Source organism: Eleginops maclovinus, chromosome 1 (genome assembly GCF_036324505.1).
Source record: "Eleginops maclovinus isolate JMC-PN-2008 ecotype Puerto Natales chromosome 1, JC_Emac_rtc_rv5, whole genome shotgun sequence".
Classification (NCBI taxonomy): domain Eukaryota; kingdom Metazoa; phylum Chordata; class Actinopteri; order Perciformes; family Eleginopidae; genus Eleginops; species Eleginops maclovinus.
The window spans coordinates 4,453,215-4,481,137 of NC_086349.1; the positions used below are offsets into that span (position 1 = coordinate 4,453,215).

The 27,923-nt window shown below is 42.6% G+C and overlaps 1 protein-coding gene across 1 annotated transcript; it reads right to left on the minus strand.

The window, feature by feature from the left end:
• Positions 1-446: 446 nt before the first annotated feature.
• On the minus strand, positions 447-27,923 carry wu:fa11c10 (protein FAM110B). The gene is made up of 4 exons (XM_063893134.1): positions 27,789-27,923; positions 14,428-14,639; positions 3,617-4,000; positions 447-3,279 (listed from the first exon to the last, which is right to left on the minus strand). Exon 4 carries the CDS (start codon positions 3,267-3,269, stop codon positions 1,878-1,880), a length of 1,392 nt encoding a protein of 463 aa, XP_063749204.1. The 5' UTR covers positions 3,270-3,279; positions 3,617-4,000; positions 14,428-14,639; positions 27,789-27,923; the 3' UTR covers positions 447-1,877.

Below are 27,923 nucleotides of genomic sequence, written 5' to 3' on the forward strand. Positions count from 1 at the left end.
TTCCCCCTCCAAGAGTGACTTTAATTGTGCAGTCTCTCTCTTAACGAGGGTCTCAGACAGGGTGTGGTTCATCTCTACAGGCATCTGGCAAACTGTCATGATGCAACCTTATGTGAGAGGCTGTTTCCAAAGTCCTACAGCAGAGTGAGTTTGTGTCAACATTCTGCATCTTAAGTAATGCAGCCCTCTCATAAGGACACTATCAAAGCAAACTGAAGCCATGCAGGGGACATCAGGAAGTTCTGCGTGTCAATTATTGATGTTGAAATGAGGGGCCAAACACCTGCCGCTACCCCGACCAGATTTGTGGATTAGAAACCTAGCACTTGGCAGCAGCACTTTATAAAGTCCCAAACCACAGGAGAAATCAGAGGAGTGGCTGCCCTATGGTGGAACCAGGAGGAGAATATGTCCGCTAAAGAGCAGGAAACACAGGGAACACAACATCATTTAAAACATTTTTTATTAATCGTTGAGAATACATTTTGGATCTCTCATTTGAAGACTCTTTGGGCATCCAGTGCCGGATTCAACAGCACGCTTTGTTCCCCGTCGTGTTCTCCAGCCCCCCCCCCCCTCCCATCGGAACGCTGCTGCTCCTCTATGAAAAAGAAAACCTGGCTGTTGATCGCACAGAACATCCTGAAGTTAAAGCTAGATGAAGAGGGTGGAGAACACGAACGGAGGGGGGAGACAGACCCCCTCTCTTTGCTCCCAAACGGGAAGTCAAATAAATACAGTCTCATGTTCCCGGTTTACAACACTCACACTTACTGGTGTCAGGATTTGAGTTAGTGGATATGAGCAGATTCCACTTCAGAGCAAAGATTCTGTACACGAAGTCTCTGATATTAAAAAATACATTAAGTTATCCAAATAAATATTGGTCCTTTTTTCGTTAGTATGCCATCTTCCTGAGACACTTTCTTATATCTTTTCTCTATCCTCTTTTACCCATCCTTTCATTTCCTCTCCACTCTTACTGGAGGCCAATATCTTTCTCCTGCTTCACTTACTTCATCCATCCCCTCGCCTTATGACTCGCCTTCATGCCGAGACATACGCTGTAAACAGATTCATCCTGACACCAAAACCATGGTCACAGTGAGAGCACGCCCTGCAGCCGCTCCCACAGCAACTCTGATTCACCTGAACGCACGTCTGTGCTGTTTACTGATTATCTGTGTGTGCTTCGTTGACATGACCGTTAAAATTAATGTGTACAAAGTGTCACTCGCATGCTGACGGAACATGGGATAATAACAGTCTTACAGCCCAAAAACATACAAATGTGTATTATAGAAGCTTTTTATGTCAAAGTTTCACAGTATCAACGTGGTACACACACACACACACACACACACACACACACACACACACACACACACACACACACACACACACACACACACACACACACACACACACACACACACACACACACACACACACACACACACACACACACACACACACACACACACACACACACACACACACACACACACACACACACACACACACACACACACACACACACACACACACACACACACACACACACACACACACACACACACACACACACACACACACACACACTGCCTTCATCCCCACCATTATCATTTACACCAGTCTATTATTGCTTTCGTATACCGGTAGAGATACAAAGAGTTCCTGCAGGGAAGCAGCCCTGACCTGCAGCCCCAAAACGAGTGTGAGCCATCACAGGAAACAGCAGAAAAACCAGCTGGATGATCCTAATGTGGTGTAAGGCAGCAGAAGATGGGCGTTCCCTTCTTCAGACGTATGTATACATACAAAAAGTTCTGCTTCCCTGCTTTTCTTTATTCAACTCCCTCCGAGTCTGTTTTAGTCTACACGTTAGAGACGGCGCTGTTTGTGTCCCGCGCCTGACGGATGCCGTACAGCCACTTTATGACTCGGGCGTTCCTCTCGATGACGGAGATCCCGTAGGGCACTCGCTCGTTGGCTCTGGCCGTGCTACCCTCCTCGTCCGCCTCCTCCTTGGCCTGGAGCATCTCCTCCCCGCACTCCGAGCTGGGCGTGCTGACGCTGCGGAGCTTGGAGACGGACACAATGTCTGAATTTGCTCTGGTGAAGCGCTCCACTCCCCCCATGCCCTCCACCTCCCCCGGGTCCAGCCCGCAGTAGTTGAAGAAGCGCTCCAGGTCGGCCGTGGCGCGGGAGTACCGGTCGCTCAGGTCTGACTTGGAGCGGTGTAAGGACGGGTGCTTGCGGCCGGAGCCCTTGGAGCTGGCGTTGGATATCCGGGTAAAAGCGGGGGAGGCCGGGGGGATTATGCCAGCTCGCACCAGCATGGGGCTGAGAGGCAGGTAGACTGGAGGGGAGGGGAGAGTTTTGGGGGGGGTGGTGGTGAGCTGGGGGTTCTGAGAGGGAGGTGGTGGGGGAGGGACCTGGGGGTGTGCGACCTGCCCCTGTGCAGTTTGTCTGGGCCGGAGCTGCAGCAGCGCCCGCTGGGGCCTCCGGATCTCCGCCTGGGGCCGGACGTCCACCCTGCGCACCGTCACCGAGTTCGGGGAGCTGTACGGCGCTGGAACCCCGATGCGGGGGACTCGTGCCGGGACAGGGGGCGGCCGGCGGGTGAGTTCTGCTGCAGGGGGCTGGAGGTTGTTGTTGAGGGGAGAGGAGGTGCAGGAGGAGGTGGACGAGGAGATTATGGTGCAGTGGTTCACAGGCTGGAGGTTGTTGAGCGGGCGGTTGCTCCGCTCCTGGTCCGCTGACAGGCTGCTGCCGATACTCTTAGCTCCAGACGAAGGGGACGAGGAGGAGGGGGAGGTGGAGGAGGAAGACCGGGAACAGGGCATGGGTCCATCACAGACATCATTGATGAGATTATTCAGAATATCCAAGTTAAGAGCCGGTCCTCTTCTCCCCCCTGGTCCCTCTCTACCTCCACCATTCTCCACATCCGCGGGGCAGCGGGGGACTTTCCGGGCTGGAGGAGTGCTGACCTGGTACTGGAGCATCATCCCCGAAGGGATGAGCGGCTTGCGGATGATTGGTGGTTTGATGGGGGCCTGTCGGGTGAGGGCCACCTGCTGGCTCTTCACGTATTTGGCCTTGTCGGCCTCTAGGCGCTCTACAGCGCTCAGTTTACGGGCCCCAGGCTCAGCCTGGCGGCGAAAGTAGTCCGGACCCTTGTTAAGTATCCTGAAGGGCATTGAAGAGGTGAAGGGGGCCCCGGCCAGACGGCCGTCTGAGGGCCGCAGGGTCTCCACCGGCATACTGGAAGAGCTGCAGAGAGAGGAGTATTTAGGATCAGAGGAAAGGCTTTGAGACTGAATCACACACAGAAGAAAGAAAAGCAAAGCATTTATGAAATAAAGAGAGGTCACACTCCTCTGTGTTTATGTTTACCACAATGGGTTTAAAGACCACGATGTTGAGGGAAACCAGAGACACTATAGGTGACAGAAGGAGTGAGGCTTTAACGGTGACCGAACATCCTTTTAGAGATCCACATGTCCTTTCTAAGGCTAAGAAAATAGCTCTTTTGTACCCTCTCTTTTCTTCCCACTCTCCTCCCCCCTCCTCTCTCCCTCGCACCCAGAGCCCCCTTTAACTTCCTTACCAGTCGCTGCGCTGCTGCTCTCACTTCTCTTCCTCCTTTCTTCTCCGGCGCCCCTCTTGCTCTTTTATCCTGAGTCCAGGCTCAGTGAAAGGCTACTTGTGGGACGGGGTCAGTCCAGGTCAAATTCCACATCAGGCCCAGCCAGACCAGTTCTATTAGCTCAGTGCTGACCCAGAAGGTGCTTTGGCTGCGGATTGGGGTCAGCGGTCAGCCACAGTGCAGCCAACAGGAGCTCTTTATCCAAAACCAGGTCCGGTAGATCAGCCGGTAACACAACAGCTGTGAGGATCCCTTTCCTTACGTCCTCGGTCCAGACTGTCAGCCGTCCAGCTGCGAGCCGTAACAAAAAGCCGCCCGGCAACTCAGCTGGAGCCCCCCACAGTCCTGCAGAGGGTTAAAAACAGATGCAAGTCCAGTCAGAGAAGAGTTGAGCTCTCCGGTTTCTGTCCGCCTCTTTTTAACAAAAGCATCCACACACTTTGATACACATACACACTCACACACTCACACACACACACACACTTCTCCAGCTGACAGACGGGGACTCTCTACAATACTGAAGAGGAGCAGACGGGACAGGCTTTAATACAGAGTCTGACTCCTCCCAGCCGGCCAATCACACGTCAGGCCGGGAGCCTCAGTGGGGCACAGGGGGCGGGGTGAGAGGCGGGAGGCAAGCTCGCATTGGTTAACCTCGAAAGGGAGTCTGACCAATGGGACCCCTCCCCCCCTCGGAGGACAACAAAACACTGAGGCAGGGTTTTCATTCAAATGAAAATTCTTTGAAAGGGAGAAAGGGGGGGAGAGAAAGGGGAGAGGGGGACAACGGGCAAAAACAGCTGCAATCTTTTACATTGACTTGCATCAAGCTCTGCGGGGCGCTATGGAAACACTGAACGCACACAACTGTTCATCTGCTGCAGCTCTTTGTCCTCATCAGCGCAGAGACAAAGTGAAGACAAGTGGACGCTGTGAGGGACACAGAGACAGTCAACAAAAGACTGAGACAAGCTCCTGGTATCAGTTGGTTTTTACTTATTTAGCTAGTGCTTGTGGCCATAACAAAAGCTGCAAAGATGAATTGATTCTTCTTTAACTGCTGAAATGTATCGCAAAGAGTTTTGATTTTGGGGAAAAGTCAGAATTCTTACTTTCTTTTTAAATGTGATTTTATTTTTATTGTAATTACATATTATGAAGAAAATAATTAGGAGACCACTTCAGCATTATCATTTTCTCTTGTTTTAGTATGTATAGACATGTCTTTTGAGTTCAATTATTTAATTGTATTAAATATTCTCCCAAATTAGGAAGATTGGTCCTCTGGTCCAAAACATGCTTGGGGCCGATCCTCTAAAAGATAAATTAAAAAACAAAAAAACAAATCCTTCAATAATTTCTCAGATTAATGAAAAACTAAAACAACTGTTGGTGTCAGCGCCAGACTTCATGTTTACAGCTTTTTAAACTGGCCTTACAGGAACAATGCTAGTTTAGAAACCAAACTGCTCCTGGATTAAATCTGGGTTTAGGAAACTCAAAGGGCTGCTCTAACAGTGTTTATCTATTATCCTGTCTTTCTCCAAACTCTAATTTCCCAGAAAAACAATTCTCTCCAACACTCCCCCACCCTTCACCGCCGCTCATCCCTCCCGTGCTGCTTATTATCGCTTACAACATACACTCCGGGGTTACATCACACCAGTTCTCTCCATCCCCCACCTCACCTCCACCTCCAACACATCTACACATTTTTAATTAGTCTTTTTATAGCTGTCTTCCTAAACATGTGACCCTGTTTCCCCACGCATCTCCCCCTCTTTCTCTCATCCTGTAAAGCAGGCTATGAGCAGACAGAAAGAGCAAAAGCAAACATGACAGCTTAGACTTCACACACACACACACACACACACACACACACACACCACACACACACACACACACACACACACACACACACACACACACACACACACACACACACACACACACACACACACACACACACACACACACACACACACACACACACACACACACACACACACACACACACACACACACACACACACACACACACACACACACACACACACACACAAAATAGTCTTGGCTTAAATTAACACATTTGCATAACAGAAAATAATGATTCACAAACATTAGGCGACCAGACCTCTAGGGACAATATTTAGAGAATAGAGCCATGGTGAAAACACTCGTAAAAGAAGAAAATGATGCATCTCATAGACAAACAGAGACGGTTCAGTTTCAGGAAGACAGAAACACACGAAGACAACATTGTGACATCACACCCCAGTTTCATGCATTCCAGTAGATAGTGTAAAAAAGCTAGCAACACCAGTTCTTTCCAGGTTAGCCACGTCAGCACTACCGGTTGATCCCATTGCAGGATGTTGTGTTTTATGCACATTATGTACTCCCCATGTCCTGTTAACAGACTTAAATGTGGGTGGACATCTCCTTTAACACACAACTTAATGCATGTGTTTTGGTGACAGACGCATGCTGGAACCCTGCTGCTCCACCTGCACCGCAGTACAGGAAACACACTAAAGTCCACTGGAGCCAACCACACACACATACAGTTACATTAGCCAGTGAGATTATTTGAATAAATCCAGTAGATTTGGTCTTAAAATCTTAATTCTGAAGCAAATGTGCTATTCAATTCTTTGTGAGAATTATCAATAAAGTTTTGAACACCAGGAACAAGTCCTTATTCCACACCACTCATACATCAACCAACACCAGCTTATATATGCAATAGCTATAGGTCATTATAGAATGATTGGGTACCACTTTACAATGAGACCACCCTATAAAGTGTTTATCAATAGTTTGTAATTCATTTATTAATTAGGTTGTGAACACTTTATACATCATTAATAAGCGTTTATAAGACAAGAGAAACAAAACATCAAGATGGATTGGGGGGAGAATCAACTCAGTGAACAACAGATACCAAGGATGCTGGCTGATGAAGTAAGCTAGGTAACCAAGGTAAGGCTTAGTCATCTTGCCAAATAGTGAGCCTGTGTTGATGCATGCAAACTATGTTAGAACTGGTTTATTATTGATTCTTAATGATTAATAAAGTGTTTACAACCTAATTAATAACCTCATTATATACCCTTTATGAATCCTTTATAAAGGGTATTCTTATTGTAAACTGCCACCAATGAAGGTATACGTGTCCACTCTTATAAAACCATCCTTAAAAAAGACTTTACCAGAACAAGTGAGGACAGCTCAGGTTTATGCCTCACACACAAAAAAACACATCCTTTTAGTCCATATTTAGAGCTTTTTCATGTCCACAAAAAGACCTGTTTCTCTCAGAATAACCAACCTTTGGCTGCTCTTTGTCATTTCAATTAAAAAAATGATACAAATACTTTGACAGAGGTCCTGATTCAGTGTACCCATATGCACTTGGCCTCCCATTTGCTTTTTCCACAACATAACATAAAGAGATTTAGCGTCTACATTCCTGACTCAGACACTCACATTAAATATGATTACTACAGTGGAAAAACCATGTAAACACCAGGGGGAATCATGGGATAGCCCTCCAGTTCCAACGCTATAAAACACAATGTTTTAAAACAACCATGTCCGGGCTGTTTGCATGCTAAGACCCCTGTCACCCCAACAAAAATTCTGCTGATAACTGGTAAATAATCCCATGATAAACTCATCAATTACTCTCCATTACTGCACACAGTTAAGCCATGATTTGGGGTAGAGGTGGAGAAATGGAGGAAGAAAGAGTTTGTAATGCTACCAACAAATATTGTTAAAACAAGGGTCAAATAAACTGGCGCAAAGTTCCAATACAAACTGCTTCTCACATAATGTTCAGATCTGGGACTATGTAAATGCACAGTTACCTTCCTTTATTTGCATTAAGAGTCATCTACATGCAAATACTGCAAGCCTGGAAGGACTGCACGTTGAAAATCATCAGGTAAAGTCACTCATTACCTCACTATCGAGCAAGGCAGCTAAAAGGCCGCTGTGACATCAAACAAGGTGTGAATGGACCTGGCTACAAAACACCATCGGCAGTTATCATACATCCAGGGGGATCTCATCACAAGAAAATCTAACAGACAGTTCAAACACAGAACAGGACTGATAATGTGAGAATTACATGGAAGTACAGAAAGCTTTCACATTATTATTTCTTCTTTGGTCTTATTAACGGAACTAAAACAGGAACGGCTTGATTAGTATTTTTAAAAAATGGTCAATATTTGGTCTTATACTATTATGTGCGTTTAGAAGCTGCTCAAAATCATGACGCAAGGGAAGAGTTTGTACAATTGTTTTGTACAAAATAGGAATATAATTTAGGAATAGGGCATACATATGTTGTGGTTAATAAGTAAAAAGTAACATGATTTTTTCTCAGAATAAGTAGTATAGCCATGCTTTTGTTTGGAGTTGTGAATACTGCTGAGCAACCTGGATCCAAAGAAGTTTTTGGAGCCACGTCATTTGACATACCACAAATACACCAGCCTGGAAATATTTAACGCTTCAAAGAATTTGAATCTATAAGGAAACTGAAATTAGACATAACCTTTTGCATCTGACTGCTACAAGGAAAAGGAGTTTCAAAATAACTTCTTGCCCTGTTGGACCAGTACTGTTTATTTGTGGGTGGGTGTTAGGAATAACTTCCTTGAGAAACAAAAATGTCTCTCAGCTTGTTCGTCTTGTTTTTCCAACGTTTCGTATTATGCTTTCCATCATGTTCTGCTGAATGAGTCTGTGAAAGCGTCGATCGCACCACCGGCCGTCACCACAGCGACAGACTGCGGAATTACATCTCTGTTCCATAATGGAAACTTGTTTTGGTTTCGATTATCATAAAAAACTTTGCTAAGCTGCGTTGTTATGAATCGGACTGCTTTCACATTCGGCTTTCCAACCGCCATATTAGTGGGTAATGATGTGGCTGTTGACGTCTGCTGCGTCTGTGAGAGAGATTGTGTTTCGTAGCGTGTGAGTAACATGTTAGAAAAGACTGATAAAAGAGTGCATGGATCTCTTAGCACATATTTAGCAGGGGAAGCTCCAGCTGAGAGGAAGAGATGACTAACATTTCTACCACAGCTGACGGCGGTCAACTACCAACCAGCTTTAGACTAATTATAGAGAGAGCCAATGACTGGGAGCCATTTGCTAAGTTACAGAGTGACTAGCAAACAGCAATATGTGAGGAAATGGGTTTTTGTGGGAGGGGGAGTTGGAAAAGAGGCTAGATCTGACAGCTTTTTGGGTTTCTTCCTAGAAAATATCTTTATCACGACTAAAAAAACAGGAAGAAGCTCAGGGTCTAAACATTGAGGGACAGGAACAAGGTGCGTTCGTGTGTGTGTGGCCTGTCACGCCAGCTGGCTCGTCATATCGCAAGGACCCAGAGTTCATTGACCCCAGATTGTGTGAAAACAACCGAGACCCCACCTCATGAAATGTCACCACAAACCCCTTTGTTTCATAGACACTGAAGAACACACATTTATTCAAGTGAATAAATGAACGATGCAAGTGTAGATAATAAGATGAGGTGAGTTCTATTAATTCAATATCTGGTTAAGCTAAATGTTTTTTCACACGCTGGAAGGCGTGGGGCAATGTGCAGATCGGCAAATACGGAAAGCAGGGTCGTGATACCGTTAGTGTTATTATGTGTAATATTTACATCATGTTAATATACTCTTATTTAATTTCTACTTCTTGCAGTTCTCGCTTTGTTCCCCTCCCCCATTGCCCTACACGCAAAAGTGCCACTGATTTGTGCAAAAAAACTCGAAATAAACAAAGTTAAAGACACATTTGACTCCTATTACTAATGGTTTATCCAATTGTCCATGGATATTGCAATACAATCGAAATAGTTCACTATTTTTGGCCATAATTGTGTAGTGAAAATTGATATTAGCACTACTAACAAATCATGTCATTAAGAGCTTCTATAATATTGGATTTTTTTTTTTCTGCCACAGTTTAGTCAAAACAAAACTCATTTTTGAGTAAAAGTGGAAGTTTACTGAAGGCAAGAATAAAACAGATTAATTCAGATTCTATTAGTCAGGTAGCAGCTCCGCCACACGTCCTTCAGAATCATTAACCTTTTCAAATATCCAGCTAACCCCAGGTATAGAAAAGCAGCGGCTTTGCAACAGTTTAAACAGTATTTAAGAAAGCCTACTCCAAACGTAAAAAACACAAATTAAATCACTTATTCATATTAGTTATCTTCAGCAGTGGTTTCTCTGGTTGGTTGCCCACTGGAAGGGTCGAGCAGGAAGCAATGACGCATGTCACTACAGGAAATGTGTGACAAAGACAGAAACACAAACAAACAAACTCAGCTGGAGTGTTTGCCTCTGACTGTGTTTGTTGTCTGACTGCTGTTTTATGGTGACCTTAGCCTGTCTATTTGTGGGCACTTGGACTTGCCTCTTTGCCACAAAGCCTGTTCACAATGCACCGGCAGCTGCTGTGTGTGTGTGTGTGGGGGGGGGGGCATTGACTGTACAATAAAACCACAGATAAACTTCACTCAAGCCCCTCAACTTTTTAGAGTTTCTATTTGGATCAGTTCTGCCTTGTGAAAAAACCTTTGCGAATTGTAGTTTAACAAAACTACAAAACAAACTGAAGGTCCATTTAATAGTGATTTCAAGAGCATGTTGTGTCCACAAAGAATATATGACTAGACTAAATAATGATATGAAATATATAACAGACAAGGAGAGACATGCTCAAGGACAGTTCAGCTTATCCCGACTATTTTTAAGAAGACTGTTGAGTGTAGTCATGTTAGAAGCTAAATGCCATGCTAACACCACCAAGGTTTTCTCGTTAATACTAAGCAAAGCAGAAAAAACTAAAGTCATTTGGATTAATTATTTAAGTATTTGTTTAAAGTTGTTGACCTATTGAGATTTTCTATGTACCTTGATAAAAACCATCAAGTCAGGAGATGTCCTTTAAAAACAAAGTCATTATGTCAGCCAGAAACACTCATAGAAATATGTGTTGTCATTCTGAAGTAGCTGGTGTTTGGTGCTGTGTGTAAAGAGACAAGGTAGGAAATACAAGAGGAAGTAGGGAAGGAAGGACCATCCCTCAACCTTTCCATGATCTGACAAACTCTTATCAATCCTGAACACTCCAGTTTTAATGAACTTAGCCAAGCATCTTGTATCCTGTAGTTGATTGATAGTCTAACCAGATGAAATGGGTCAAAACAGTCTAAAAACACACAGGATGTGCATGCAACACTAGTCTCGGCCGGTCACCTCACTAGGACACAGCAGCTTCAGTTTGTAAGTCAATAAAAAGCTTAACGGAAGAGTTCAAGAGGTTATCAGTCACACCCCTTCCAGTCTGGTGAAGAGAGCTCCAAAGAGCAGATAATGAAGACGGAGGGGTGAGCACCGGCCCTCATGGGATTCAACCGTTAATGACCTCACCACGCTGCTCGGTTCCTCCTGAAGAGAGCACCCCACACACATGCATGACTGACAGGTCTGGACTGCAGGGTTATGCAACTCTGCAAGCATTGGACCAGACAGTTATTATAGCATCTAGTTTCTGCTTTGTATGGCCCTCCCCCACTCTCTCCCCTCAAACCCCCCCTCTTCCACCTCTGCCCATCACTGTGCCCCCAGGAAACACACACATCCATGCACAATTACACCCAAGGGTGAGGATGAGGAGGGGTCCAATGACATCCTGTCTCATGTGTATATGTGTAGCTATGCATCCATAAATGTCAGCATCCACATTTCTGTGTGTGTGTGTGTGTCTGTGTGTGTGTGTGTGTGTGTGTGTGTGTGTGTGTGTGTGTGTGTGTGTGTGTGTGTGTGTGTGTGTGTGTGTGTGTGTGTGTGTGTGTGTGTGTGTGTGAGACTGAGTAGGTAATCAGTGGAGAGCAGGTGGCTAAGTCTTCCCTTGGGAAAACTAAACACAGCAGCAAAGACAAACATATTAGAACATCTGCCGTTTGACCACATTAAATAAATAGTCCGGCTGTGTATCGAGAGAATCCCCCCACATGTTACATTACACTAAAGAGTGGTTAAGATTGAGTGTATTTCCACATATTGCAATACTCTAAGTAAGAACATGTTCTGCAATTTTATTCTTTTAAAAAGTCATCCGCCATAGGTATGAATTCTGAGTTAAAGGAGTGCACTTTCTATGTGATCAGACTAATAGGATCTGCATTCATTACAGTCCCTGTTGGATCAAACATCCAAGCATCTTTCCTGTGCATCAGAAACACTGCCGACCACAAATGACTTACACCATTAATAAATAGAAATAAAAGTAGAATACCAAGGGAAAATGTTTTGAAAGACAGCCAAATAACTTGTGAACAACAACAACAACCCCAGTAGATAAAGTTTGTTTTTCTAAATTAAATTAAAGAGGACCTATTGTGTTTTTGGAGTTTTCCCTTTTTCCTGTAGTTTATTCTTTTATTTTTATGCACGTAAACGGGCTTCAAAGGCTAAAACCCCTATGTTCCCCCAGAGGGAGTTTCTCTCCCACACACTCCACCCCCCTCTTTCTGAAACACGTCCATTGGACTCCTTTGTTTACTTCCGTAAAATAGTGACATCACTCTGTAAAACTTTGATTCTATTGGCTAGCAGTCCAACACATTGTATGTGATGAGGTAAGGGGCAGGACATCTTTAAGAGGTTGACCAATCACTACAGAGCCGGCAAACTAACCAATCAGAGCAGACTGGGCTCTGGTTTCAGACAGAGGGTGAAAAGAGGTGCTGCAGCACAGGCAGTGTGAGAAAAATAAAGACCTTTCTGAACATTACAGCATGGAGACATGTCCCAGTAGAGAGAAAACATGCTAATATGAACCTGGAAATGAGCATAAAAGGGCCCCTTTAAATAACTGTTTGAAGAGACCAGCGAGATTTAAAACCATTCTGGTACATTCTGAAGCAATATTTTTTACCTATGCTTAATAACTAGCATGCAGGACTACCCCTCCTCAGATTTATTATGCCGGAGAGATTCTTATTTAGCGGTGCCTCTGGAGGTTGCAATAACTCTGAACCAGCAAAGAAATTCTGCTGATTATGGAAACTGAAAAGATTCCCCCGCAAACTGGTGTGGACACACTTGTGGACATTGGTGCACGAACACACACAATATGCAATAACTGCAAAGCTGAAAATTTTGTTTTCAGCCAATCAAATGTGAGCCTTGCTGCTCCTTTCTATTTGGCATCATACTGAACTGAATATCTTTTGTATTTATTTTTAAAGACATCACCGTGTTACAGTGGAAACCATTCATTGATTCATCTAGAAACTGATCTGCAGATGAATCGAAAGTTAAAATAATTAATTGCAGCCCTAGCCAAGGGTGTACTAAAAGATGTGGACTTGAATACCTGAAATGTCACATGCACACACCCCCACACACATGTTTGCGCTCCAATGGGTGAGCCTAAAGGCAAACAAAAAAAAATCCAGGAGAGAGATAATATTCCCCCCTTCAGTGTGGTGATGAACACATTCCAGAGACACACAATCACATACTGCTATCCTCACACACACACACACACACACACACACACACACACACACACACACACACACACACACACACACACACACACACACACACACACACACACACACACACACACACACACACACACACACACACACACACACACACACACACACACACACACACACACACACACACACACACACACACACACACACACACACACACACACACACACACACACACGAGGGAGAGTGGTCACTGTGGAGTCGCCTCAATGGCTAGGCCTCTCTGTTGGCTTGGATTCAGGGAGTGTTTTACTCACTCAAACACACACACCGTTGGCTGCACACATGTACAAACACACTCGCACTGTACTCTTTCTCTGGCTGTTAACCCTTTTTAATCCCTGATTACCCCTCCACTGACACAGGGAGGTGTTGAAATAAAGAGAGTTTCTGTTTGTTTTAGACAGGCTGCAGGCTGAGAAACAGAGAAACTCTGCACATTCACGAGGATGAGCTCGTGTTTGACTCTTATCAGCGCTGAGTTAAACCGAAGTGGTCGAGCCATAAGGATAACACTTTCTGTTTGAAATAAAACGTCAACATGGACCTTGTCAGAGGAACACTCTGCTGCGTGCAGCGTCTTTCACCAAGAGCCCTGGAGCAGAGCTGCCAAATCAAAACCAGTATTTTTAGATTTGGCATTCTGTCTCAAGGACGAGGAAGCACATGCAGGGACAGAAAACGACAAAATCTGCCTCTTAATAATTTCAATGTCTATGGTTTTATCACAATAAGATACAGGAAGATCCTATTTCTAACCACTTATGTTCAAGGTATTATTAGCAAGCATGAATTAAATGCATTTAACATAAACTGTCCATTACTGTCACAAGAATCTTTATGTTGCTATGTGCAATAATAATTGTGCTACTGTTATATATCACACTTGATTCTACAATGCTACACTTATTTTATAAATGCTGATGCTACTTATCTACTGGAATGTCTACTTCAATAAATTGTAATAATTGTGTGTTCTATTTTTTTCGTCTCTACATTTCCCCTCTGTGGGACGAACAACAACATTCTGATTCTGATTTAAAAACAGTGTAAAGTTTGCTGTTGATACCTGCCACAGCAACAACCCCCCCTTCCCTCTTTCTAAGAACACAAGCTACACACATCTGGTCAAACAGTACACAAGGTAAAGTTTACTTACATCATGTGTACGAGTCGTAAACCAGTTGCAGCTTCACACAGCTTCAGCTCCTCTGTGGGAAGCAGGTCGGAGTGGAGTGAGGATGATCTGCTGCTGTTGGCTCCTCTGTGTGTGCGAGCCGAGTGAACACTAACCTGAGCGTCTCTCCACTGCTCAGGCTCATATGCTGCCCTCCATTCTCCTCCCACTTGCTGAAGAAGACTCCGCCCCCTCTGTGGAGAAGCAGGAAGAGAGTTAGGAGAGCAGGAAGCGAGTGCTTTTTCCTAGCAGTGACATGATCTTCCCGGCACTTTCTCCTTATCCTGTCTTTCTTTAAGTCTCTTTTTCCACTGGCTTTAGTAGAGTCATCCATAACTCATGGGAACAATAACAAAGCTGTCTCTGCCGTCTGACTCGATATTTGACACCATATTTCCTATTTTTTTTAGTAATTTTACAGTTTTTGAAATACACAAATATTGTTTTCTGGCATCAATTTGAAAAAAATTGGGGAAAATCTGCCTTTTGGTACTAGGGCACACACCGAAAGTATGAGGGCACAGACAAAACCCTGAACCTTGAAAACTGTCCAAACATTAAATACTTGGTAATAGCCCTGCTTTGACTTTCTGTAATGCACACTTTTTCTGCGGTCTTACACAAGTGCTACAGCTTCTCATGAGAACAACTGTCTTTTCCTGATCGATCCAAACAAACAGCTGTCAATCTTTCAGCAGGAAATATAAAATACAGCCTTCTTGCTCAAGGACCACTATTCCTGGGAAGAACGGAGCAGCAGGTGTAGCAGACCAGTGCTACTGTTTATTCACCTAGACATATTACCTGAGCTGCAATGATTTGTCTATAAATCCATACATTGATTGACCTAGAAGGGAATTGTTTACAGGAAAGTGACAGTGGCTGATGCAGACAGGAGATAATGAAATATTACATAATGGGCATGTTTAAAAAGGAGCTCAAAATAAGAAAGCTTTTTTTTGACAATTTAGAAAAGTGAAAGAACTTCATTTGAGCAGTCCTTAAACAGATGGAGGTTGAAGGGCAAATACATAAGTTATATATGTCAAATTATAACTTTAAAATAGCGAGCAATAATAGAGGTGATCTCATACAAGGCAAACACAATCCTAATGAAATAAAAAGTAAATAATTAAAACAGTTAAAAAGGTGCAAATAACATGTACATACAAATAATAGGCGACTAAATCAATTAAAGTATGTAACGACAAAAAAACTAAATAATAAAAAGACACCAATAACTTCCGATAAATATCAATAGACGTATTACCTTAGAAAAACGCTTACGACAGCATCGTGAAGCGGATATACACTTTTAATTGACTCAGTGCATGCCGATTTACCAAATAAAAACACTGATTTTGCCAAGTTATTCCAGATAACAGAAGCTTTTCCTTTCCATTAGATATGTCTGAGATAATAAACAATGTATTCTAGTAAGCCAGGGAAGGGAAGTGGCATAACAGAAGGCCGGAGAATCAAAGAATATGATTATGAAGGAGGTGTGGTCGAGGATATCCTGTCATTAGGGCCCGCTAAACAGTGGCTCAGCAGAAGCTTTAACTACAGAAATACCTCCAGAGGATTCCTGGGAGTTTGCGTATGAAGATTTGTGTCCAATTTAACGAAAAAAAGAACTCTGTATATGCCTTTCTATCATGCTCAGGAGCAGTTTGTTTAACTTCCTGAGCACCGTGCCTCCGCTCCGTACAGTCCAAACACACACAAGCGGTGCTTATTTAAAGGAGTCAGCAGGGTGGGGTGCCCCGGGCCAATCTCCCTGCGGTACCATACACACACACTAAAATACATGTATACACACATATTCAGGCCCTCACACCCACAGCCTGAAGTCAAACACGCGCATGCAGTGGTCAGTGATTCTCTGGAGGCAGCAGCAGGGAGCGGACTTCCACTCCTCGCTGTAGGAAGAGCAATGGGCAGCTCTGAAGTCAGACACACACAGCGGGAGACCATGGGATAGGACAATAAACATCTGGGCTAGGTCAACGATTTTCAACACCTACTCTTCCTCTGTTAACGCCATCCATCACACTCGGCTCCCTTCCTTCCTCCCCTCCGCCTGAGGATTGGTCCAGTAGGATAATCACATATCATCATCTCCGTCAAGTTCTCGTATATCTTTACTTTCCATCCTTACTTTTGTTCTGCAATAAATCTAGTTTTTTTCTTTGTAGTAGGGCTGCAATCAAACATTTTTTTTATGAGTTGGATTTGGCTGTTTAAGGGGTTGGGGGTCGGGCCAAACTCTTATGTAAGCTGCAAATGACATGTTATATTGCAGATTCAAGTCACATTCCATTAAAGGGGCCCATTTTGCTCATTTTTCAGGTTCATATTTGTATTTTGTGCCTCTACTGGGACATGTCTCCATGCTTTAATGTTCAAAAAGCTCTTTATTTTTCTCATACTGCCTGTGCTGCAGCACCTCTTTTCACCCTCTGTCTGAAGCCAGAGCGTTTGCAGATCCTTTACATGCACAAACACTTATAGAACACGCTACAGGAAAGGGAAACCTATTTCAAAGAAAAAACACTTTACATTTTCTGCAGTATTTGTTCATCTCTCATTTCAAAAATCTGACAAAAAGCTGTGAATCTGTCAGATCATGTTGGCAGGAATCACAGCACCGCGTGATGATGGTTCCCAAAGGGGAAACAGTGTTGCCAAATTCAAACACACATTTCAACCGGTTTACAGCTTTATATTGCCTAACCTTCTCTGGCTAATCTTTTCATGAAAGGCTGCCCTGCTGCAATGCATCTTGGAACAAGGTCACATTTTCTCTGTTTTTTGTTTACCAAGCTTTGTAGGTGGGACTTCTTTGCCTAATCATCATAAATATTTTTTACAACCACCTGTGGGAAACACTGTTAGCGTCAATGTGTTTTTCAGCCATCATGCTTGCCCTGCTAGAATAAAATATATATATGTAATTGAACGGTCACCAACGAATGATTTGACACATTAACTTTCATTACTTCCTAGATATCCCCCTTACTTCTTTATATTACCTCCATCCTGCCATCAAACTTCATATTTTCTACATTTTCTCTTATTCAACTTTTGTCCTCCTCTTCCATCACTTCCTCCCTATTGAAAGCTTCACACTCTCTGAGCCAGGGGGAAATGTTTTCACCATAACACCCTGTGAGCTCAGGCAGCCCTGTGGCAGTGATAACGCAGCCCCATGAGAACACACACCTTCCCTCTGAGACACAGAGGAGGCAGGTGGATTAAGAGCATTAGTGAGTGTGTGGTGCCTTCTCATTTAGCCAAACACTCTGATCCATGATGCACAGATGCTCACTAACCCACACATGATGAGTCTATATTTCCACCCTGCTGGATGTTTACTAAAAACACTCCGTCTATTCACAATTCTCTTTTTATACTCATCAGATGGAAATGTCTTTTTATAGTGACCACTGGAGAGGGTGTGGAGTGTTAAGTTACTGCATCTCGGGCTCTTTTCTCTCTTACAAAAATCATAAGCTCCTTGCACACACACATTCCATGAATGCAAGGACACAGCAAGCACTCATCTCACGTTACTGTTCACGTTACACACTGGCATGCCCAGGCAGGCCCGCTCTGTCACCCTGCATCCTCAGAGCTGGTGTACATATCAAACTGCACTTAACTGGAATAAGGGTGCGAAAATCAGCCAGAGAACAATCCTTAGAGTGCTTTGTGATGATGCAGGAAATGCAAGCAGTTGCCTGTGTCATGTCGTGGCAGTTGAAATTCGAATTTCAATAAAAAGGGACTTCCTGTCAGGCCTGTTTTACACAGATATTCAATGTTGATTTTAACATGCCTTCAAACAGACAAAGCAAATATTCTGAGATTCTAAGAGTTCTTTAGGGCAACATGTGATGTGTTTCAAAGACCTTGACCCCTTCTTCAAAACAAATAAACTCTCTAACCCTCTGAATAAACTTGATATCCTCTGCTCTAAAACTACTTCAACAGATGCTCCTGGCATAATGAAGGACACTATCTATATTTCTTCACATCAGAGCAAAAGGATCTCAGTCAGGATTGGTTCACAGTTCACACAGGCAGCCATCCCTTTCAAATCTCTGCTTGTACTGCAGGCAATGCTGCTCCAATCACATTTGCATTAACCCTGAAAGAAGATTTTATTCATAGCGCCCCACTCCTCTGTATTAAAGGGGTCCTACAGAGATTTAGTGTTGCACTGGGACCCACTACACGTTTGTTTTTTTAATGATCAAAACCAGTCAGCAGAGGCTAAGATGTTTCCTGACTTTTAATACAAAGTGTGGGTCAGACTCCCAGGACACTGGAGCCTGCACTTTGCATTATTAGGGTTGCAATAATGGTTATTTTTATTCTTAATTAATGTCCCATTAATCAAACAATCGGGCCACATAATGTCAAAAATGATAGGAAATAGACAATCCAGAGCCCAAGGGTGTTTTCCAAATTATATGCTTTATATGAAGGTAGATATGGTGCAAAATGCGAGAGCTTGTAAAACCTGATGTGAGTATTTGTAGAGTACAATGTGAGATAAAAAATCTGAGCTTGTGTGCATACATTTACACATTTAATATATTCAATATATTTTCCATTACAACTGCAACTTGGTTATTACAACCTCTCAAATCAGTCATTATGATTAAAAGCAACACGAGCATCGAACCGACGCAGCGCCTCATTGTTGTTGTTGTTGTGAGAGGCATACTAACTGGCGTTGGGGAGAAAATCAGCGACGTAAACAGTGAAGTCATGACGCAGCACCAGTCGGACTCTAGGTGGTGAAAACACAACTGGGGCTAAAAACAAGAGCCGGAGCACTAGCACGGAGCTAGAACTGGAACTGGTTTGGTGGGAAAGCGGCATATGACTGTGACTGACCCGAACTTGCGCCTCGTCGTTCTCATTGCTCCGCCCCTTCGCTCCAACCCCCCTCCCTCCCCCACATCTACAAGTGAAAATTACTTTAGCAACACATTCATCGCAAGAAGTGTAGCAAAAGTCAAGGCAGCAGATTCGTCCCTTTATACTGCCACAGAGCAGATTTGTGAAGTTGTAATGACTGATTTGAGAGGTGAAGATCTTCTGCAAGTGAAAATGTCATCACTAAGTTCATTTAATTTTTTTCCTACCAGCTGCAAAACATTTTCTTTTTCTCTGTGACTTCAAATTTTGTTCACAGATACTTGGATATTTTATACAAGTGTAAATGTATGCACACAAGCTCAGATTTTTTTTCTCACATTGTAGGCTACAGGTGCTCACATCAGGTTTTACAAGCTCTCGCATTTTGCACCATATCTACCCTCATAGCTTTATCTCAAAAAGTAAAATCCATATTCTATTACATATCATATAAGACAGAAAAAAACCAGCACTTATTTTGATATATTTAATATTCCTGGATTTGAATGTCTGAAAACAACTTGTGTTATGGGCTTTATCGACTTGTGTACTTTTAATGTCCAAATGTTTATAACAGGTTTCAGAACGAGTGAAATTTGTATACTTAATCAGGTAATTGCATTTCTTTTGTGTGCTTGTAATGGCGACGTATCCTCTTAAAACATGCATCAGTGTGGAGGTGGTCTGCCAGAAGCGGTCATACAGTATATACAGCTCCAGTTTTAAGTCACATTTTTCCTTAAAACTCTTTAGATCTTGATTATTCTTAACTATGCATTTTAACAATATAAAGGATTTTAGTCTTTGGACATATGGATCTCAAGTTTCTTAGAATAATAAGCTCAGCAAACAATCAATCTTCTAATCTAACTCCCAAGAAGAACACAAATAAGCAGATTTCTCAGATGTCTCAAGTCCAATCCCCAATGACATCATCAATGTTATTTCATCAAATTTAGAAAGCTCCCTTCCTCCAAAGCATCAGACAACAAATGACAGGCTAGAGACGGACAACTAAACTGAACTGTAAGGAGGAAATATGTTTTCTTATGCATTTAGTATACACATCAGTTAAAGACACGTTTAGTCACCCTTCAGTTGATAAGAAACCTTTGCCTTTTCCTGCAGATTTGGGCTGTAATAACCTCACATGCAACTAATGGTTATATAAAAGTTTATCGAAGTTGGCGCACACCAGTAGGGATGTAAAACAGATATCCGTTAAAGCTGTGTGTTGTAGCTCCCTGGTTAGTAGGTCAGTGGGTGTGGAGGGGGCAGGGTAAAAAATGGTTAACAAGGGGTATGTTGCTAAATAGCGACTTCAAAACAACCAGAGGCGCCGACGACAGGCAAAAGGCAGAGTCTCTGTCACGTGCAGGGAGGAAACATGGCCTTCTGGGAATTTTAAAACTGGAAGGCTTGATGAAAGAAAGACTGGCATCCAGAGACTGCAGTCGTTTGTGTTGGGAGGGCAGGGCAGGAGGGGAGATCCTCCGAAAATACACAAGCAAAGGCAGCCGCACACATGCAACCGCTCCTTCCAACTCACGCACTCTGGGTGTGTAGGGATTCATCATCTGATGAGCAAACACTTTGTAAACTCATCAAACCAGATATTGTATAAGCAGTCACCGTAGATTAAGTCTGAAGCGTCTGGTTCCCAGCCTCAGACCCAACATGATTAATGACTGTGTGTGTGTGTGTGTGGGCTGTTGGTATATAAATAGAAGCAAACACCACTTGTGCTCCTCACCTGGCAAACACTTAACACAAAGTAGAATTTAGTAAGTAGATCTCTGTGAGACTCATGTACTTCAGAGTCAGTCTTTATAAAAAGACCATGGATGTGTAGAGCGGTGCAGTAACGAGTCAGAAGACCCAGGAAAGACCTAGCATTTTACCACTTCCAAGCCCCTCGTCTTGATGTCGATGGTTTGATTTTGGAAGCCTGAATCCAGATTTGTGGTCAACACAAGCTTAAAAGATTTTCACATTTTGTTCTACGACATTACATTTGTCAGTAAATACTCCACTCGTGAATTTCCGAAGCTTGTGTCATTAAAACTTCACGGTTATAGCACTGTGAGCTATTTTTGTCAATTGCATTCACGCTTCAAAAATCACATGTGTGGAGATGATCGTGCTGAACAAAACATGTTTGGTATTGTAAATGTGCGTCTGCCACAAAGCTTGTTTGCTGCAATATACCAAAATCCAATGGGGAAATCCCATTGCTTATTGTCGAAGGGGCCGAGGAAGATTCTAACTTCTGGGTCGGCCTACAAAAATACGTAATAACAGCACCACTCTATTATACATTAGAAATAAATGTATTATAAGAGAACTGCATTGAGTGTTGGAGGCAGGGCCTTGTTCTTTCCTATGAAAGTAACTAATTTGCGCATTCAGCCAAAATGGTCCGACTTTCGAGTACAAAAATACCTGGAGTTACCCGAAATACCGGGCCCTTCCAGCATGTACACTTGTGTTTTCATCCAGCTCTGCCTTTAATCCTGATACGTAACGGCTCAGTCATGATTGAAGGGTGAAAAATTCCAGATTCAGCTTTACAGAATTGAAAAAATACCATTTAAATAAAGCTGCCTTAACATGATCAGCAGCTCTGCACCCACGTTGCGTTTCTATGGAGATAGCCTTGCTGCCCATGCTGCTTCGCTCAAAGTTCAAAATTATTACTACGTTGACCTCGATTTCCGATGACCTCTTGATATGCAACCAATCAGAGGACAGATTTGCAAAGTGAGCAAGCCAGCAGTGTAGGTAACCATAGCAACAACACTTAACTGGCTGTTTTCACATCAATGCTCTGCGCCGGACCTTGCGGTAGGCAAAGAGTGCATCACGTACCATGTGAAGACAGCTATTGGGAGATTCAAATGTTCGTACTGGGTTGTTGATTTAGCTCAAAAGCAATGTGACCAAGTATCTTAGGGCCCATGATGTCACATACTGACAGGGAAGTTACTCCCATGCTCACATCCTGGGGGCTTGGTGAAGACCAGTTCAGCGGCTGCAGGACTGTCATCAACATCCTGCGTTACCTCTCCTTAAGCAAAGTTTGTTTCCGGGTCACAACTTCCCTCTGTCACGCAGGACAAGCTGTTTGCATGTGAGCGATCCTGAGTCCTGAGCTGCTGACCTCCAGAGTTTAGCACAGCTGAGACACAGTATGCTGGGACAGGGAGACACACTGACCTCATTCCTCACCCAAACAGGGAACACCCAAGGGCCAATGACAGAAGGCAACTCCGGCCACATGACTCCTACCGTCTAGGGTATTTAGGCCAGAGGGGGCTTAACCTGACTGAAGCTGGCAAGAAGGCAAATTGCAGTCTTTAAAAAGTGAGGCCAATGTCAAACTCACCAGAAAACCACTGTTGATGTTCCATTTCCTAAGACTAAATGACAAAAGGTTGTTCTTTTATTGCACTATATTTATACGACAGCTGTCATTATTTAAGATTAAGGTTTCACTTATACGTGTGTGATCAAACATATACTGTATGTGTAGTAACATAATATCAGGTTAAAACATATTGCATTGTTACAGATCAAACCACCCATCGGTATATCACAGTCAGATTAGCTCCACCTAAACTACCTACAAAAGTGGAATAATATTAACACATAGTAGCATCTGTCATAATAATAATTGAATAAAACATGTTACACAATGACGAGGCTGTTCTTCTGAATTATTATTATATTTACTGACAATGTTCAAATGTATAATCCTTAAGATTTAGGTTCAGGTGCTAATAATACGTGATGATCAAAATAAATGTACTTCTGAATCAAGTACATTTTCTCTCGAGAGTGCTTGGGACAAGACGTTCCAGTCCTCCATAATAAATAATTATGCAACATGTAGGCATGTGCAAAATGTATTTCCAATGTATGTCAGTACTTGTCGTCCACATTTTTTCCTCATACATCTCTGTGCCATGTTAATACAGCAAACAACACGGACAATGTAAGCTACCATGGGGTTCAGACAGGTAGCTAATGAGTGTCAAATACATTTTCTGTCCGTAGCAGAATACATGCCATAAATACTCAAATGTTGGGTTTGTTATAGTTAAATTGAGGATTGAACTATATTTTTGTGGATAGTAGTTATGTTATTATGCTTGAATTAAATGATGAAGGTATGTTGATTGGTGCCATTTCTTCTGCTTGAAAAGATCTCCATACTTCTTCCTCCACTGCTTATGAGTGCACTAGTGCATTCAAATATGCCTCTTATTTAGCGCCGGTGATATGCAAATTAATTCAAGAAGAATCTGTTTCATCCATAATAACTAGGAGATTAGAACAGGTCTGCATAATGCCAGACTGTATATGGGCTCTGTATGTGTTGTATACTCTAGGCAATATGATGACTTCATCTTCTCAAGGCAGCACAGATAAACCACACAACGCTCCACCAGTGCAGCAATAACGGCCAAATATAGGTAGCATCAGAGGACAGCGACAGACAGAGAGACAGTCGGGAAACTAGAAAAAAAGAGACAGGAAGACATACACACACAGAGGGTCAGTCAGCAAACCAACACAATACTGACAACAGCCGGACAGTAAGGGGGAGAATTGAAGCCATGAACCACATTAATGACATTGGTCAGGAATGAGTCCTAAAGCTGCAAATGATTTAGTGTTTTAGCACTTCTGGGTTGCCTAATCTCAAAGTTAATGAGTTAAAATGCCTGAAAAAAGGTCTGTGATCAACGCAAGCTTATGAGAGTTCAGCTCTACGACATCAAATACGACAGTAAATGCCTCACTGGGGAACGTCTGAAACTTCCCCCAGAGACTAAATATCGTCACGCTGTAACACTAGTCCCAGTTTAGCTTAGCAGTGTGGACATCAATCCCTGCGACCGTTGTGAAGTTTGCTTATAGCATTGCGCTAGCTATTTACCTCGACCAGATGCATGAAGCTTAACCACAGTATAAGTGGTGTTCAATATTCCAAAATCCAATTGAAAAGTTGAGGAAGCTGTTGCGATGCTAACTTCAGGGTTGGCCTAAAAAACATGGCATCATGTACCAATATAAACAGCTAGCACCGCAGGAAAGACAACAGCCAAAAAGAGAAGTACAACCAGACAGACAGGAGAAAGAAAGAGACAGGAAGACAGACACAGACAAGCAAGAAGTGAGCAAAAGAAACGCATGACTTTGATAGCAGTCAGACAGTAAGCATGAGGACTAAAGCCACACAGTTTGTGGGTCATTTCAGCACTTCTTTCTCAAACAATGCAGGATTAAACTCTTCAACCCCGCCATGTTCGTCCTGGAAAAACTCAACCATAATAGCCATCATTGTATTCCTTTTAGTCATTTTGAAATGTTGAACTTCAGAATGGCCAAAACAAAACACATTTTCCTATGTTGTTCTTCAACAAAGATGTTGGCTATAATTTTACAGGCCCCAGTTAGAGGAGCAGAATCTAGTCTAGGCCACAAGACCATTATTTTCTGGCTTTTCATTGTGATGGATCGTATGTAGGTTTTGGTAGGAAAATGTGTTTTTTTCCAGCAAATCACAGGTTTGGTGTTGTACAGACCTTTTAGACGAGCTGAGAGAAAACAGAGAACATCAGGAGCATTAGCAACAGTGGTTTGTTACTCTGTTAAACATGCCATCACAGCCAGGCTGATGTAACCGTACACATTAAATGTTCCAGCATGTCTGTGTGTGGCAGCTATGTTAAGCACAAACTGCATATTTCAGCCACTGACATCGACCATAGTCCTTAATTAGAAAGGATTCCCCTGTTTTTTTCCCCCTGGCAAGCTAAATTCACACTGCCGGGACCAAAATACTGAAAAGTTAACAACAGGATGGGCAGACAGAAAATCTCATGAAGCAAACCTCAAAGATAGTAAATTACTGAAGAATAACTCAAACATCTACAAGCACACATCACTTAAGGGCTAAGTGCATGTTTTGTTTTCAACAAAATGATTAAACATTTGATTTATATGTTTTACCCTAACACTTAAGAGAGGTTCCCCCATTGGAGCTTCAACATTAAAGAATACAAACAACTCTACATAACAACTGTTTGAATTATAGATTAATCCCCCAATTAGTTTGTTTTATTTTGTTTAAGTGTGTTATTTAGTCTATTAAATGAATATTGAAAAGTGCCTGTCATTCTTTCTGAGTGTCAAATCTAATGCCTTGTCACACTCAAACTAAATGCTGGGGCTGATTTTTTTGGATTGATGTGCCAAACTCACCAGTACAAACATCTAACAAGGTGTGTAAGAACTCACGGATGTATTACTACTTAAATTCAAAGTACATTGGGCTCCAGGAAAGGAAAGATGGTTCTGTATTGCTAATACATTCTCCCTCCTTTCCCGTATTCCTTTGCAGGTCAGATGCTTTACTGTCCTTTTTACATCAACTGAACTAAACTCCTGTTTACTCCTAAAGTTTTGTGTTGTACATTTAACAATCCCAAAGATATTTAGTTTAATAGTGTATACAATCAGAAAAGCCTCAAATCTGGAGAATGTGGAAGCAAATGTGACATTGTTGCATGAAAATGACTGAAATTATTAATCTATTGTCCATAATAAATAATCAACGTATTGTTTCAGCTTTAGCTGTGTCAGAAAGAGCCAACTCTTCTTCACAGGTGGAGGCAAAACTGTTGTAAAAGCCAAAATCCTTTCCAAGAAAGGACACATTTTGCATTGCATTTTTGCATTAGCATCAATTAGAGAAGGTCTAGTTCCTTTAAAACTCCAGTTCTGCAGTACATTTGAGCATACGTTTAAAAAGATGTTGCCCACCAGCATTGCAAATCTGCTGATCAAGCTAATGTAATCCCCTGAATAAAACAAAAGGCTCTGTTACCATCGGAGAAGCCAACATCTTTCGAATGCATTACATAAGGCCATCTCCTGCTTTGATACCACTGATGTAAAAGTACATCCCCTGGACAGGACACTAGTGGGCTGTGGTGGGCCCATGTCTTTGGTTAAAACCCCCATAAGCTTCTTTCCAGACATCAGCAACCCACTACTCTTCATCACATTTGATGTTTCCCCCTTCTCTAAATGAAGGAAATAAAGTCTCTGCGGATTCTTTAGAAGACAAATGTGAAAAACAGTCTGCACTTCTGCACAGCCGCTACAAGCAGCGTGTCGTGCTGTGTTATTTACATTAGGAAGTATGCTTTTCCCATTTAAACAGAAACAGAAACAGAGTCAGCCGAGTGTTTTTTCTTGTTTTTCTCAAGATGAACACTCTCTCTCAGAGGGGCCCATACAAATAAAAAAAAGACTCCATGCTGACAAGCAAACCAACTGCTGTAGACTGCAGAATGCACATTCCTGGTCTGGGAATGATTAAGAATGGAAATTACAAGGTGGTGTGTTTGTTGCCGTTGCCCAAGGTGAACAGCTTATGGAGGTCTAAGTTAGCCAGTTATTAAGCCAAGATACATCTCCGTTTCTCACGTTATTTTGAAATTTAAAAGGGGATCATAATAAGAAAAACACACTTGTGCGTGTTCATTTAGTATTCAACAACCCACAACTGTGGAAAAGGACTAACCAGTCAGTTATTTGTGGGTTTTTAAGAAAACATGGGATTCAACTACACATTCAAATCTGACTACTTCCATGCCAAAGACAGGTGCCAAGATGACAACTTGCTGATTCAAAGAGGGCAACCAGGCTTATAGAGGAAGGGACATCTGATTCAACAGCAACACATCCATGGCTTTAACTTCCTCCTCTGATGGAGACAGAAACAGCTCTCCTTCCCCTGGAGTAAATACATCAAACAGCCAAACAGCCTTGTGTGACCTTTAAACCAGACTAGACTCATATCCTCTTGCACTCAGATGGACTTCCTCAAGTTTTGCAACAAGCATCATGGTAACTTACTTTTTTTACATTCTTCTGGGAATAACAGCTTATTAAACTCCTGTTTCCCAACATCACCTACCAAAGCAAAGTCACCCCAGCAGCTGGTAACAGGGCGATTGAGGTTATGTCAAAAAGGATTACACACCCACTGCAGGCCAAAGGCAGCAACATTACAGAAATAGTATGAGTCACTACCCTACAAAAGGCAGCTCATGCTAAAAGCCATGGTGTTAATATTGCAACAATGAAGCATAAATAGTTCCCTTTGGTACTAAGTTGAAAAATGACTGCCTTCACGTTGACACAGAAACCACAACACTATTGTGTCCGTCCTCAAAGATAACGTTATCTTTTAAATAAATATTTAACTGCAAGGGGCATCGAGGCGACTTCATACCAATGTTCATGCCACTCAACGTTTATTATGCTAATGTTAGCTTACAACAACACGCACATTGTTCCACGTGACTACTTCTTATTAGGAAATACTTACTTACCCGTGTCTACAGCTCTTTTTGGAAGATGGGATGTTTATTGTTCTTATGAGAAGTGTAGAAGCAGGTAATTCTAGCTGCAGGCGTTAGAATTGAAACGGTTGTATTGACAACATACCAACGACAAGAGGTGTCCAC

Bases quoted from the DNA above. Each gene is read 5' to 3' on its own strand.
- wu:fa11c10 (XM_063893134.1), bottom strand. From the start codon at position 3,269: ATGCCGGTGGAGACCCTGCGGCCCTCAGACGGCCGTCTGGCCGGGGCC.